Here is a 14,109-nt window from a genome sequence, read left to right as displayed (position 1 = left end):
GGTCGTTAAACGGCATTACGAAACAAATTTGATCGCCGGGCGCTTCGTACCGGACCACCACCATCGCCACCCATCATTGTCATCGCTGTCTTCGTGGCACATTCTCGCGTTATCAGGCCACGAATATCGCATTGAAGTACATGTCGCTCCTTCGTTATTGTCAAAAATTTCGTTTTCTGACGTCAAGACCTCGCTTTTCATCGTCTGCAGCAGCCATGGGTGCGACTGTGAACACGTCCGAGAGGCTAACGAAGCTCAGAGAGCTCATGGGGAAGAAGGAGAACGACGTCAATGTGTACGTCGTTGTGAGCGAGGACCAACGTGAGTGGTGGTCTATGTTTGTGCGGCTGCACACTGATGACTACGAATAGATGGCAGTGAATACATCGCGGAATGCGACGAACGGCGGGCATTTATATCTGGATTTACTGGATCTGCTGGTATAATTTGTCTCGATATTCGCTGTATTTTGCGCTGAGTGTCGAGGCAGGATGCGCAATCATCACGCCCAAGGATGCCTTGTTATTTACTGACGGCAGATATTTCTTGCAAGCAGAGAGCCAGTTGGACAAGTGAATAGCATATTTTCGTGGATGATGGTCAATCAGTGACATGCTCTGTAGGAACTGGAAGCTAATGAAACAGGGTCTACCTGGTACGTATGCTTGTCTTGAGGGAAAATACGAACTTACATTTGTGCAGATGTACCGACGTGGCAAGATTACTTGACCAAGGTGCGTATATACTCTCTGATTTTGGTCACCATTCCTCGACAGCAGAGCAGCATCTCGAAGAATCGTCAAGGATTGGTATCGACGCGACACTTATCACCGCTGAAGATGCCTCCTCTCTCTCAAAGAATCTGTCACCTCGAAAATCGACGCTTGTTTCCCTACCTCAAAACTTGGTGGATCAGGTGTGGACGGATCGTCCCGCACGACCCAAGAATCCTATCGTCCATCTCGAGGAGAGGTTTTCTGGCGAATCGCACGAATCGAAGCTTACCCATTTACGCGACGAGTTGGGGAAGAAACAGTGCACGGCGATCGTACTCACGGCCCTTGATGAAATCGCTTGGCTGTATAACCTGCGCGGATCGGATATCGACTTCAACCCGGTGTTTTTTGCATACGCAGTCATCACGATGGACAGTGCGACCTTGTTCGTCCAAAATGGTGCCCCGGCGGATGTCGATGTCAAGCCATACGAGGAATTTTGGACGTTCCTGAAAGAGTTTAAGTCGGAAGGCAAGGTTCTGATCACGGGCAAATCCAGTTTGGCAGTAGCCGAGACTGTTGGAAAGGTACTCTATTGGTTTAGTTTATGTCATGTCGTTAATTGTCCCTCAGGACAACTATGTTCTTCTACCATCTCCTGTTTCTTCATTAAAGTCGATCAAAAACGCTACAGAGCTTGAGGGATTCAGGCAGAGTCACATCCGTGATGGCGCAGCTTTGGTGAAATACTTTTCTTGGCTGGAAGATCAGCTCAACCGAGGCGAAAAACTTTCGGAGTGGGGTGCTGCAAGCAAACTGGAAGAGTACCGAGCGTGAGTCCCTTTTCTGCAGCGTCAAAGTGTTGGCTGATGATATCAGTGAGCAAGCTCTCTTCAAAGGTCTGAGCTTCCCCACGATCTCGTCAACTGGCTCCAATGCTGGTGAGAGTCGTGCAGGTTTTCATGTGTGGCAGAATGACTGATTGTGCCAGCCATCATACACTATTCTCCGGATTCGAAGGATTCTGCGATAATTGATAAGGAAGAGATCTACTTGTGCGATTCAGGAGGTATGTCTGGATAACCATCTCCGCGTATCGCTGACTGCATTGATTGTACAGCTCAATTCTTCGACGGTACGACTGATGTGACTCGGACATGGGTACGTGGTATTTGTCCTGTATAAGCATCACCCTTAACAAGTTATGCATAGCACTTCGGCACGCCGAAACCAGAAGAAATCCGTGCGAATACCCGGGTTCTTCAGGGGCATATTGCGATAGATACTGCTGTGTTCCCCAATGGGACGACTGGCTATATTATGTATGTCTCTGCTAGATGCTTGGTAGATTCTCATTTACCTTTCTAGTGATTCATGGGCCCGACGAGCGCTATGGCGAGATGGACTCGACTACAGACACGGTACGGGTCACGGAGTAGGTCACTTCCTCAATGTCCACGAAGGACCTCATGGTATTGGTACACGCATCAGTCAGTTCCCTCTGTTTCTGCCTTCCAAGTTTGAATTGACATCCATATGTTTAGATCTGAACGCGACTGCACTGAAGCCTGGCATGACTGTGTCGAATGAACCTGGTTACTATGCCGACGGCAAGTTCGGTATTCGGATAGAGAATATTGTATTGGTCAAGGAGGTCGAGACGCCGAATAATTTTGGCAACAAGGGTTACCTGGGTTTTGAGCATGTTACAATGTGAGTTGGAATCTACGTTTGTATGGTTGCCGGTTGCTTATCGATCTGTAGGTGTCCGATGCACAAGAAACTGTTGGACACAACATTGCTGACTGTGGAAGGTGCAATAACCTATAAGATATGATGTCCAAGCGCTGATACTTCTCGTAGAGACGAAATGGCTTAATGACTATCATGAAGAAGTCTGGCAGAAGGTGTCGCCATTGTTGCAAGACGATAAGCACGCTTTGGATTGGTTGGAGCGGGAGTGTTCACCCATTTAAACTGGCAACGGAATGTATCTTTACAGTGGAGAAGGAATCTACGATTGGTTTTCGTTTTCTCGTTACTGATCTGGAATGCGATACTTCCGGACTTTTTAATTGATGGGACTATTCGGGAGGCAACATGCTTCGGATATGGGCTTCCGACGAGCTTGTGGTACGACATCTGTGCTATCTTTTTGACTGGCGTTGACGGACTCTTTTCTGCTGCAGTGAATCAGGGAAGCTGATGCTCAAAACCCCGATTATACTTACTGAAGCCGATAGAATTAAAGATTGATGTCCGAAACACGACAGAAGTGCAACCTTATTATCTTCATGGGTATTCAATCAATGTTATTGCTCAGAGTGATAACGAGAGTCATGAGGGCTCACGGAGATTTACAACCCTTTCTAGTAATTTCAAACTGTTGCGATGGCCCTGTCAATCTCAATTCCAATCAATTTCTAGGCATTTGCTGACTCATCGACATCAGGGCGGCTGTCGTCACATTTACTATTGTTTATTCTGCGGCTATTGTGATTGTCTTTTTCACCCACGAGGGAAGTGCGCGGTATTCGTGCCTCTGCTCCTGCATCCATGATGATTGCTGGGTGGTGTTACGATTCTGTCTCTTCCAGCGGGTGCAGACAACCACCAGGGACATGCAAGCTACGCCATGACATTACCAAGTGCAGCTGCGGACTTGTTCTTTACACATACAGCTATGAAAGCCATATACATGGCCGACGCCATCAGCAAATCTTTGCGGGGATCCAACCTCCTGTTTCGAGGCGGAGGACGGGTGCTCGGACGAAGCAACAGTGTCCTCACTGTCGTCCCAGTCGAGAATATCGGGAGAACGAACTCCAGGCTCATATTGCGACGCATACGGTCCAAGAACGATTGCAGACGGCCCTGGAGGATGCTCAGAGAGATAAGTATGGTATCGTCGTGTCCGGCCCCGAGGGTATCGACTTTGGAATCATTGATGAGGCCAAGCAACAGTCGGCGATGGTCGTAGCACTGGTTCAAAGGACGAATCAAGATGATACGGCCGTACCAATTTCGTTGACGAAATGCAGGATGCTTTCTTCTCAGAGGCAGGATGAGCCCGGTGACAAGTGAGTCTTCGATGAGCCGTATTAGGGGATTCGTCTTATTCCCTGAACGACAATCTTCCTGTTTTTGAGACTGATGGTACTCTATTGATAGGTTTTCTGTTACTGTGGCCCCAACGTCAAGATTCATACGCTCCGGCCAACCTCACAAGATCTTTATCACGTTCCATCCATCCTATGCCGGGCGTTTTGAAGATACCCTAGAACTAGTATTCTTCGATATTTCCCAGCGCCGCCGTTTTGTCATCCAGCGAAAGGTCTGCGCTACCGTCGGCGACCTTGCTGATCATAAACAACTCGCACCCAAGGCACTCTATACTCAGCGGAAGTGTCGTAACATCGAGCTAGACGGCCCAATCAAACATAGCCTCCGTCCGCCCACTTGGACCCCGACGAAATGGGTGTCCAAGCTTCCCCAATTTGACATTCCTCAGAAACTTGTGTCAACATTGTACACTCCAGAAGGGTACTTGAAAAAGTCTGCCCTGCAGGATGTCAAGCAATTTTTACCGTCGTCGTTCACCACGCCCACGTACGCGCAGCACTTTCAGACGCTCGTTTATCTGGAAGAGCAGCAGATGAAGTTTGTTTGGACGTCGTCTTGTTGAATTATCTGCTCATCATTTTACAGGCTAGATCTGGACGACTACTCGATGGAAAATGTCGAGATCAAAGCAAAGTACCCCAGATATGAGTGAGTATCTCTGTTGATGCTTTGCTTGTTCCTGCTCACCCTGTCTAGACTTCAAGTAGAAGGCCTGTCCGAAGGTCGGCCATCTGTCGTCGTTGGAGACTTCATCCTTATCCGTCCTGTCGGGCAACCGGATAAAACCTGGTTTGAAGGGCGGGTGCATAGTGTGGCCATGAGGCACGTTAGTCTCCGCTTAAGTGATGACTTCAACACGTATCGCGGAACCAAATTTGATGTACGATTCGTCTTGAATCGTCTATCCTTCCGTCGAATGCACCGTGCCTTGGTTAATAAGAACGATCCTGCTCGATTGCTGTTCCCCGGGCCTGAACACTTGACGATGGCGAGACCTGTCACCTCGGCTATGTTGGAAGAGATCGCACCTCTAAACCGTGACATTGGAAGGAACAGGGAACAGCTGGAGACCGTGGCGGCTATCGTACATCAGCAAAGGGGAAGTGTGCCATTCATCGTGTTCGGACCGTAAGTGTACCGCCTGCGGCATGCCATTTACATGCTTAGCCTGATCAATGTGTCGTCTTCAGTCCAGGTACAGGCAAAACGGTGACCATTGTCGAAGCTATAGAGCAGCTCCTCAAACGTGATCCCAACTCCCGAATCCTAGCATGCACGCCGAACAACTCTGCCGCCGACCTCATCGCACAGAAGCTGATGCACCTTGGTCCGACAGATGTGTTCCGTTTGAACTCCATGACCCGAAAGCTCGGTGACCTCCCCAAGACGCTCCGCAAATTCTCCCTCACCAACGACAACGAAGTATTTGCGATGCCGGCCCTAGAAAGAGTTCTCAAGTACCGGGTGGTTGTCTCGACATGCATCTCTGCTGGTGCTCTTCCCGACTTGGGTGTGAAACTAGGTCATTTCACGTGCATCTTCATAGACGAGGCGGGCCAGGGGAAGGAACCGGAGATCATGATACCTATCAAGGGCTTGGCGAATAAACATACCAATGTAGTGTTGGCAGGAGACCTGAAACAATTGGGCCCTATTGTCCATTCGAGGCTAGCGAGGGATTTGGGGCTGAAGGAGAGCTATTTGGCGCGGCTGATGCAAAGACCGTGTTATGGTTTGTCGCCGTGGGATGGCGGCGTCAGTGGCGGACTTGGTGTCACGTACGTGTTTTCTTCTCTTTTTTGTTCTACATGTCTTTACAGCCTTGTCCAGGATCATGCAGCTCGTCAAGAATTTCCGCTCTCATCCTGATATTCTGGCGTTCCCGAACGAAAAGTTCTACGGGAACCAACTTCAAGCTTGCGGTGATCCCTTGTTGACGAAGAGCCTGGAAACTACGGATGAGCTCCCGACGAAGAGGTTCCCGATTGTCTTCCACTCTGTGGTCGGGCGAGACCAGAGGGAGTCGTCGTCGCCGTCGTTCTTCAATATTAGCGAGGCGACGCTTGTGAAGAAGTACTGTGCGTCGTTGATTGCGAAGAAGGGAATACGTAAGTACCTCTTCCTACGGTGATCATGGTTTCAATGAAAATGATCATAGGTGCTGAGCATATCGCTGTCATTACCCCATATCATGCCCAGAGGATGAAGATCCTCGATCTATTCCATCGAGATGCAAAGTTGAGTGATATTCGTGTGGGGAGTGTTGAAGAATTCCAGGGACAGGTAATCCAAATAATCTTTCTTAGCACCGAGGTACTGTAACTCATTGCCCAACCATAGGAACGTCGAATCATCATCATGTCCACCGTTCGGAGTAATGCAGAGTTCATTACTTCAGACATTCGGCGGACTCTCGGGTTTGTCGCGAGTCCACATCGGTTCAATGGTACGTCTTGCCCCCCCCCCCTCTGACATAACTTTTGAAACACCTCATCCTTTTTCGTAGTCGCTGTGACCCGTGCTCAAGCCCTTCTTGTTGTCATCGGCAACTCAGATGTATTGGCCCTTGACCCATTATGGCGGTCGTTCATGAATTACATTCATATCAAGGGTGGATGGCGTGGACACCGGATTTCGTGGGACCCGAAGGCCAATGTGGATGATTTTGCTGAGGGTGTGAGGAGTAAGGCTGCTGGGGATGCTGAAGAGACCATGGCGCGATTGAAGGCTCTAATCGTGAGCGTGGGCGAAGGAGGTGATGCTATCCCTCTCGCGGATAGTGACGCCGACGAAATCGACGGAGGCCTCGGTGATGGATTGGTCTTGAGAGAGGAGGACTGAACTTGCTGTTTGTTAATCTCATTTAGGAAAATATGCTTCTAATACGGTTCCATCCCGTACATATCGAATTTGCTGAAACTGCTGCGATTTTGTTCCATTTCTTGATACAACCACAAGGCGTCTGGGTAAAGACGATTCGGCCTCATGCACCACCGGGGAAGAGGCCTGCATCGATGGTGGGTTCGCCCAATGCGTCGGCGGTCAGTTCACCATCACCCAGTGCGCCAGGGGTGCGTAGTGCTTTGCCCTACCGCTCGTGAACAAGGCCGGAACAGGATGTCGCCCTCTCTTTAGTGTTGGTTTTTCTCATCCTAACCCGTCTTCGCAGTCCATCGCGTGTACTATTCAGGCTGATGCCGATTCGCGCATTTTTGCCACTGGTGCTTAAGGGAGATGTGTTTCACTTGGGAATCGTATCTAGTTGTTATATATATTAATAGAGATGGAACCTCAAGCTATCTAGCAATTAAGAGGAAGTTCAATAGTAGTATACAGCATTTGTGGTAAGCCACGCAAGGATCGCTGAGCATCCGTAAATGGATTTTGGGACTGCGAGAAGAGATCTGAGGTTACCGGAATAGCCAGTAAAGCCACGAAATTCAATGCACTCTCTCCACTCACCAAGGAGACATGTAGCTAGACCGACGCTGATATCTGAGGGTCCTTCAGTATTTCTCACCCGCAAAATAACCTGGGTGACTAGGCCCCCGACTTTGGATCCCTCTTCGTAAATTATCTTACGTAACTACGTTTACCTCGCACAGGGCTCTCAATGAATATTCAATTCTTCGGGATATCTGCCCCTATAGGTAAGATTGCCGTCGAAGATGGACCAAATATATTATTTAATTGCTCCCAGTGTACATCTATGTATCTACAAGTCGGTGCCGACGAGACAACCTGATATCTATCTTAATGCCATTATCCCTAAGTCTAAGGGTATCACTTCATTCCTTCCCGGCTCCCTCTTTCACCCAAATACTAACACTTCGAGCAGAACACTTGAACTCCGCCCATCCATCATCTTCAATGACGATTTCGCCCTGGTACCACCCCAGTAAATCTTTCCACTTTTCACCAGCGTGTTCCTGCTAATCATCAGTAACCACCGGAACAATTGAAATGATGTAACTCACCTTGCCGACGTCCATACGCTTTGATCTAATAATCAATCAGCCCAAGAAAATATCACGGTCGTGAAATTATCACAAACCCTTCACTAGACCCGTTACACAAGACAACAGCGCATCCGGCTTGTCCTTCATCACTCTTGCCCATTCTTACCCACCCCACACAGTTCATGTGGTCCCAGTAATCCCTCAGCTCGCCGTGGGCGTAAAGATTGCGCGCACGAATCATAACGTCAAGCTGAGGCACCGGTTGCTGGGGATTATCTCCTTCCGTTCCATACAAGTCACCCCAAAAGACGCATCTATATCAAAGGAGAATCAGATGATGATTACAAAGAGGTAGCCAAGGCTTACGGATATCCAGATGGTCGCAGCAAGATCAAAGCATACGCAAGGGGCTTGAACGCCGGCGATACCCAGCTTTCCAGTTTCTGACCGACTTGCTGTAGCACATAGATCTCTCAGAAAAAGGATGAATAAAGTGATTGCTACAATGCTTACAGTACTAGAAAACCATCAGAATACGAACTTATGAAGGAACCGGAACATACTCATGATTGTCGACGAGCGTTACCGCAACGGTGTGTCTCTTCTGGACAATCGTAGAGTCCCAAATCGCTCGCATATCATATTCTTCTGCTCTATCTCCGGCTTCCTTGAAGTTGTAATGTAACAAAGTGTCGAATATACTGAACTGAAATATGCCATGAGCCTTATCACATTCAATCTGATACTACGGTTGACGAACCTGCGTCCCCAGAGAATCCAAGTACTCCTCCAAGTCCTCCTCCGAGTCGCTCAAGTCATCCTTACAATACTCTCCAACAGCGAACAGATTAGGATCATTGGCGTTCTCTCGTACAGACTTGATGAAATCGGCTACGAAGTGGCAGTCCATGTGCTACGATCATGAATGAGCTTCACAGCATGTAACTGAGAGTTCCCACTACCTTGATGGGGCCAAATCTGAATCCAACAGCACCGGTCTCCTTGATAATCCAATTCCCCCAGTCGATCATATCCCATTCAAATGGATAGTTGTCGCCGGTATCCGCACTCACTACACGACAGTGAGATCGAAATCATCAAAGTGATGATATTCACTCACTCAACTGGCCATGCTGGCTACTCTCGGCGACGACGCTCTGTGCCCAGTCCATACCGGCACCATAATCCAAGCGCCTAAGGTCGTCGAAGTTCAACTTATCCAGGCTGTACTGAGATAGCGCGTAAACGCGTTGTTTAGTTTACGAAGATGATGTCAGGCACCCTACCTTTTCATGTCTCCCGGGCAAACGAATGGATGCCCAATCCTAATAACCGTGGTTAGAAAAAGAGGCCGGAACGTTGGCGAGCACGCACTTTGGTACCGACGATACCGGAGACCTCTTCGGTTCTATCATCAGGATCTACCTCAGTAGGATCTACCTCAGTAACAACTACCTTAGTAGTAGCAGGTTTCTCGGTTCTCTCTGTGCACAATCTGCACATCGGTTAGTGACAAGAAGAAAACGAAAGGCGCTCACGTACGCTTGCATTATCACCGCGTCAATGTATGTAACAATTCCGTGCCTCTTAGCCTTCTTGATAGCGCGCAATAACTCCCGTTTTGTGCCATACTTGGTCCCCATCGAGAGTTGATGATCAACGTGGTCGAGGTTATACAAATTGAACACGTCGTAGCCAGACTCCTCGCCAATCGCCTTTGCAGGATCTGACGGAAATGTTAATATCAAATGGCCAAGGCATTTTCGAGGACATACGAGGCAACCACATAGCGGTTATCCCTATGTCAGCGAGCTCTGGCAATACATCCACAATTCTCCTCCAGTGGAGGTAATCTCCTTCAGAGTTCGCCTCGAAAGCCTGTATCTGAAAGCAAACCGCTCAACGGCGATGCTCGAGGAACGAAGCTGGACTCACCATGGTGCAATTCTGCTCGATATCGTTGGACATGGTTGTAGAGATCGGAGAAAAGAAATCAACATTAGCAATCTTGCACCCATTATTATATACGGAAAACCTTCGACAAAAAATGACGTGATGACGTCGTTCGTGAAAAAGTCCATTTCAGGTTGGCTATGTGGCGGAAGAATCCAAGTATATGTGAGGCTACCATCAGTAGAATTTAGTAGACTTCGAGGAAAAAAATATCTTTGAAGCAAATGGATTCGCTACAACATGGTATCCAGGTTAGATGCCTTACGACACCAGTCAGTTTCGCATGACAGCCTTTATTCAAAAAACTTACCGTCATCCTCTAGCAGCTTTCGCGGGACGACTTCCCGCTTTCCTTTGATTCATACCCAGATATTTACTGAATGCCGCGTGTTCGAATGACACTTCTCCTAAAATGGAGAATCTTGCGCCCACTGAGCATTGACCCCTTCCGCAATGAGCAACGATTTGGAACACCAAAATTTTTTATCTATCATCAAGGCCTATACCTGAACGAGTCTCGTCGTTGGAGGGCTTGGTTACCATGCTAGTCACCTTCTCGTCTGCAAAATCCATGCGATGGCCGTTGCAGGGCGGAGGGAGTCTCCTTGTAAACGGTTGCAGGAAGCGGGTCCAGGTTAGAGTATTTCGATTCATTGTTGGACGTGGTGCTACTCGATCGCGAGGATGACGACCGGGCTTCAGCCAAACTCAATACGGACTCCAACTTTGCCGACGGATCCTCCCAGGCCGAGTCTCGGCCAACTTTTGGCCGCTGGGAGAGAATTCTCCAGAAAATTTGATGGGAGACATGTTCCTGACCGGATCAAGCCGCGAGCCAGGCATTTCGGCAAGTACTGAGCAAGAGAATTACTAAAATTACTTATGCCGGACTCTTAACTCTTGCTGCATTAATTTTGTGGGTTAGAATAGAATGAAGCTAGGAATTTTTCTCTCTGGTGTATGCAGGCATATACAATGGGAAGAAAACACCCACGAAATTCGGTGCTGCCGCCGGCAACAGGTACTGGATGTGATTCCTGAACCTGAACTCAATGGTCGGCTAGTTAGAACTTGATAGAACTCAGTACATGTAATGTGCAATTGTGTAGCCTGAGCCGCTAATGTTTTCCTGAGATTTGTACAAATCAATTTATGGTTAGGCTATATAGCCAACATGTTTATTCATCACTGTGAAAATTGATTTCTGCGGAGGCTCGGCACATTCAGCCGTCTCCCGGATTCTCTGGAGACGTTTCTCCCCCAGCCGATTGAATCTTCTGTTAAGTTTCCAAGCAAAAGTTTTGGCTATGTTTGGCTCCTTGGCCAAAGGCATCTGTCACAGTTATTCGAGTCTCTATGTACTGCTGATACCTGCCAATTATATTCGTTAGCATCCTTGTAACATCGTGCCTCTTGGATGGTTGACTTGAGGCAACTTGTGCCATGAATTCAATGATTAATATACTGCCAACAATGCTGAAATTCCTGGAATCCTGGAGCGGCTTCTTCGAAGAACACTCAAAAAGCTGTTTTGGGTTTGCAAAAAGAAAAGTCGGCAGAATACTAAACCCTGTAGATGGGAGTTGAACCTATCGGAGACGTGCATGTACTAACCAATACACCACACAGGATGCTTGTCTGAGAGACATGTTCAAAGGCTTGTTTTAGCAAGGGATGATAATTTTCATTGCTGTATTGGAGGATATCCGTCCATATACCTGTGTGTTTTACTTCGTTGATTATCACTCTTTCGATCGTCACTCGTTCTTATTTACCATATATATACATATGCCTCCTGTCCTTTCCCGATCGACTATAACTGTAGATATCCATGTACCTCAGTCTTTTCACCACTGCTGTGCCCGACTGAGGTACGTATACCTTCATTCCTCTCTTTATTTTACTTACTCCTTCCATAGCATCGTACTTATCCTTATCTTATTAGTGTTGGGATTTTGCTGGAAAGTTCTAGAAAGGGCAATCTGGCATCATGCCGAGAGCTGATGAGTAAGCTCGAGAGAAAGAGAAAGTTGTAGTAGATTCTAGATATAATCCTGGGGAGTGTAAATACAAGCTCTGTAGGAGCTGTAGAGTAACAAGTTCATACCATCTGGCCTTACCAGCCTGGAGTCTACCCTGCGCAACACCGAGGATTTCCAATAATTAGGTACAGTCTACTATCCAATACACAGTTCTTTCACCACCGCTGTGCCCGACTGAGTGTCGTACTTATCGTTATCTTATTGCGCTGGATAAGTACGCAGGAAAGAAATTGATAAGGGGAAGGAGTGTGACTTGTTACACATCGAACTTCAACCATGACGATGATGCTTCTGAATCTGCGCGTGGCCTGCGCTCTCGAACCCGAATGATCCCGGCCTCACATTGACAGCAGCTAAGTCGATCCTGCCAGACACGGGTCGATTGAAAAGACCACTCGTGAGAAACACCAATATGGCCGGACGAACTGCCATGAGCTTGGGCCCGATAGTCCAGCCCTTCCCTCCCTCGTCTTCCCTTCCAGCATCTTCAAGTCCCAAACTTGCTACCAGTGCCGGTAAGGGAGGGATTCTGTCTACTTGATATTCTCGTCCGAGTCTTTCCTCTCATGCAGTGTCAAATATCTGACAAAGCACACCGGCAGGAGGCAACCAGTTTCGCATCCAAAATCGCCTTTCTACTAAATTTACAGAAGGCAGGCTGATAAAATACGCCATGCTATTCAGCACCTGAACAGCAAGAGGAAAAACGATTTTCTGCTGCGAATTAGGGCAAAATAGATCGGATAACTGTACCGTCTCCTCTGTCAATACCAAGCCAAATTGAGTATCAAGGCTCATAGAGCAGGTAGCATTTACAATAAACATCTGTTTTACCTGACTACCATAATGACGAATACTGGGCCATGAACAAAGGTATAAAGAATCGAGAGCCGAGACACTCACACTTTATCTTATGTCAGCCAATAGCAGCAAGGCTTAAGCTGCACCGGTACGAATAGATATTGTTTCTCATCTTATGGAACCATGAATTGATCCCGGATGATGGCAAGGGAGAAATTCGAAAGAGGTGAGAGGTGAGGACATGATGCCTAAGAAGCTACTTAGCCTGTTTCACCGGCGATTTAGCGCTGAATGGCCTCTAGCCCCCGCCGCTGCCAAAGGGAACTCCCCCTGCTAAATAGCCGTGGTTCACACATGAGAATCAGGGCCTCACAGAGGCGCTTTGCTAAGCTGCAGCGCGAATTGGTGCAACACTACTTCCCCGCGGAGCACCTCGGCTGGCGAGGCCCTAGAAACTGTTCTTTAAGCAATGAGTAGTTATCCCGACATGCGTCTCGGCTAGGCTGCTGTGGGCATCTAATTTTTCGGGTCAAAGCGAAAGCCTAGAAGGTTGGCGATTATGTTGAGGGTGTGACGATTGGTGAGGAGCGAGTCCGCTGCGGAGACTGAAGAGACCATCCCGCCATCGAAGGCCCTGGTGATGGATCAGTGGTCCAGAACGACGACTGACATTGCATCTGGGCCCTGATGAAATTTTACGGAACAGGCTTGCAATATAGTTCCATATTATATCAAGTTTGTCCTAATTTCTACAATTTATCAATGTACTCATCCAAACCGCGAACTAAAAGAACACAGAGACCATGTGACATCTACAACGACTAGGAAAGTCAAGTCGTACTCGCCCCCAATTTATAAACTCCGTCTCACTGTCAAGCACGATGGAATAGTTGAATTTGTGCTGAAGAAAGCCACACCTGATGAACACAATGATCAATGTACACGATCAATATCGGTGAAAAGTCATCTCACATTGTAAAGGATGTAAGAGAGACGGTCTGAAGGGACACTGCGAAACAAGAGGAAGCGACTTCCCACTATTACCGCAGCCGATAGCAGGAAAATATGAGAAAGCGCAGTTGATAGCGCCCCCAGCCACATCGACCACGTCAGGAGAAACAGGATCATGCTTATCCTGCTCCCCACAGGCGCTACAATAGGTAACGTTTTACGGCCCTGAATGCGATCTCCAGGTACATCTTGAAAATCTTGAGCGTGTATGGTAGTCAGGACAATGAGAGCCCCTCTGAGGAGAGCTTTCGTAATTAAATCACCCAGAACTTCGTGGGTATCTAATTTAGAGAGAATGAGTACAGTCGAAGCGAAAATACTGGACTACATGCCTGAGATAATGGTACATGCACCGGATTGAAAAGCGTAGTATCCTAGGGCGGTGGCGATATTTCTGGTGAACCAATGTCCATCAAGCCCAACCTCGTTGTTCATGAAGATACCGATGGCCAACATGACACCCGGTTGAACAGCGCTGAACAGGTACGATAGACAAAGGCATAC

The 14,109-nt window shown here is 47.9% G+C and overlaps 7 protein-coding genes across 7 annotated transcripts; 3 read left to right on the top strand and 4 right to left on the bottom strand.

Moving 5' to 3' along the window:
* Positions 1 to 215: 215 nt before the first annotated feature.
* On the top strand, positions 216 to 2,692 carry BT62DRAFT_914428 (putative Xaa-Pro aminopeptidase P; the record flags this gene model as incomplete). The annotated part of the gene is made up of 15 exons (XM_043183911.1): positions 216 to 321; positions 372 to 440; positions 491 to 572; positions 624 to 655; positions 703 to 734; positions 785 to 1,303; positions 1,350 to 1,549; positions 1,596 to 1,657; positions 1,708 to 1,785; positions 1,837 to 1,877; positions 1,929 to 2,038; positions 2,085 to 2,206; positions 2,261 to 2,429; positions 2,481 to 2,530; positions 2,580 to 2,692. The coding sequence occupies 15 exons, from the start codon at positions 216 to 218 to the stop codon at positions 2,690 to 2,692; spliced, it is 1,785 nt and encodes a 594-aa protein (XP_043032678.1).
* A 583-nt stretch (positions 2,693 to 3,275) lies between these two features.
* BT62DRAFT_914410 (P-loop containing nucleoside triphosphate hydrolase protein) lies at positions 3,276 to 6,680 on the top strand (the record flags this gene model as incomplete). Its single annotated transcript, XM_043183910.1, has 9 exons — positions 3,276 to 3,796; positions 3,888 to 4,376; positions 4,425 to 4,487; positions 4,536 to 4,967; positions 5,030 to 5,617; positions 5,670 to 5,947; positions 5,998 to 6,122; positions 6,180 to 6,285; positions 6,346 to 6,680. The coding sequence occupies 9 exons, from the start codon at positions 3,276 to 3,278 to the stop codon at positions 6,678 to 6,680; spliced, it is 2,937 nt and encodes a 978-aa protein (XP_043032677.1).
* A 925-nt stretch (positions 6,681 to 7,605) lies between these two features.
* Positions 7,606 to 9,975, bottom strand: BT62DRAFT_773708 (putative alpha-amylase). Its single transcript, XM_043182239.1, has 14 exons — positions 9,734 to 9,975; positions 9,574 to 9,682; positions 9,341 to 9,524; positions 9,173 to 9,293; positions 9,085 to 9,123; positions 8,919 to 9,027; positions 8,761 to 8,870; positions 8,559 to 8,711; positions 8,362 to 8,504; positions 8,312 to 8,315; positions 8,165 to 8,253; positions 7,894 to 8,112; positions 7,817 to 7,841; positions 7,606 to 7,768 (listed from the first exon to the last, which is right to left on the bottom strand). The coding sequence occupies exons 1-14, from the start codon at positions 9,764 to 9,766 to the stop codon at positions 7,628 to 7,630; spliced, it is 1,479 nt and encodes a 492-aa protein (XP_043032676.1). The 5' UTR covers positions 9,767 to 9,975; the 3' UTR covers positions 7,606 to 7,627.
* A 320-nt stretch (positions 9,976 to 10,295) lies between these two features.
* Positions 10,296 to 10,594, bottom strand: BT62DRAFT_1014267 (uncharacterized protein; the record flags this gene model as incomplete). Its single annotated transcript, XM_043178183.1, has 2 exons — positions 10,296 to 10,523; positions 10,571 to 10,594. The coding sequence occupies 2 exons, from the start codon at positions 10,592 to 10,594 to the stop codon at positions 10,296 to 10,298; spliced, it is 252 nt and encodes an 83-aa protein (XP_043032675.1).
* A 1,469-nt stretch (positions 10,595 to 12,063) lies between these two features.
* BT62DRAFT_1081745 (uncharacterized protein) lies at positions 12,064 to 12,591 on the bottom strand (the record flags this gene model as incomplete). Its single annotated transcript, XM_043179703.1, has 2 exons — positions 12,064 to 12,329; positions 12,390 to 12,591. The coding sequence occupies 2 exons, from the start codon at positions 12,589 to 12,591 to the stop codon at positions 12,064 to 12,066; spliced, it is 468 nt and encodes a 155-aa protein (XP_043032674.1).
* Positions 12,592 to 12,769: 178 nt separating this feature from the next.
* BT62DRAFT_939218 (uncharacterized protein) lies at positions 12,770 to 13,165 on the top strand (the record flags this gene model as incomplete). Its single annotated transcript, XM_043187682.1, has 1 exon — positions 12,770 to 13,165. A coding segment is annotated over exon 1 (182 nt), but the record flags the coding sequence as incomplete, so codon positions are not given.
* Positions 12,770 to 14,061, bottom strand: BT62DRAFT_1081744 (uncharacterized protein; the record flags this gene model as incomplete). Its single annotated transcript, XM_043179702.1, has 6 exons — positions 12,770 to 13,228; positions 13,265 to 13,301; positions 13,363 to 13,378; positions 13,436 to 13,495; positions 13,567 to 13,886; positions 13,953 to 14,061. 6 exons carry the CDS (start codon positions 14,059 to 14,061, stop codon positions 13,111 to 13,113), a joined length of 660 nt encoding a protein of 219 aa, XP_043032672.1. The 3' UTR covers positions 12,770 to 13,110.
* Positions 14,062 to 14,109: the final 48 nt, after the last annotated feature.

Source organism: Guyanagaster necrorhizus (genome assembly GCF_019112545.1).
Source record: "Guyanagaster necrorhizus MCA 3950 unplaced genomic scaffold BT62scaffold_88, whole genome shotgun sequence".
NCBI lineage: Eukaryota > Fungi > Basidiomycota > Agaricomycetes > Agaricales > Physalacriaceae > Guyanagaster > Guyanagaster necrorhizus.
Note: the sequence above shows the minus strand (reverse complement) of the source record. Positions and strands in the feature narration are given on the sequence as shown.

Excerpts from the sequence above, each read along its gene's own strand:
- BT62DRAFT_773708 (XM_043182239.1), bottom strand. The coding sequence starts at position 9,766 with ATGTCCAACGATATCGAGCAGAATTGCACCATG. Across the intron at positions 9,683-9,733 it reads TCGAGCAGAATTGCACCATG|ATACAGGCTTTCGAGGCGAA; the intron begins GTGAGTCCAGCT and ends GTTTGCTTTCAG. Across the intron at positions 9,525-9,573 it reads AACCGCTATGTGGTTGCCTC|ATCCTGCAAAGGCGATTGGC; the intron begins GTATGTCCTCGA and ends CATTTCCGTCAG.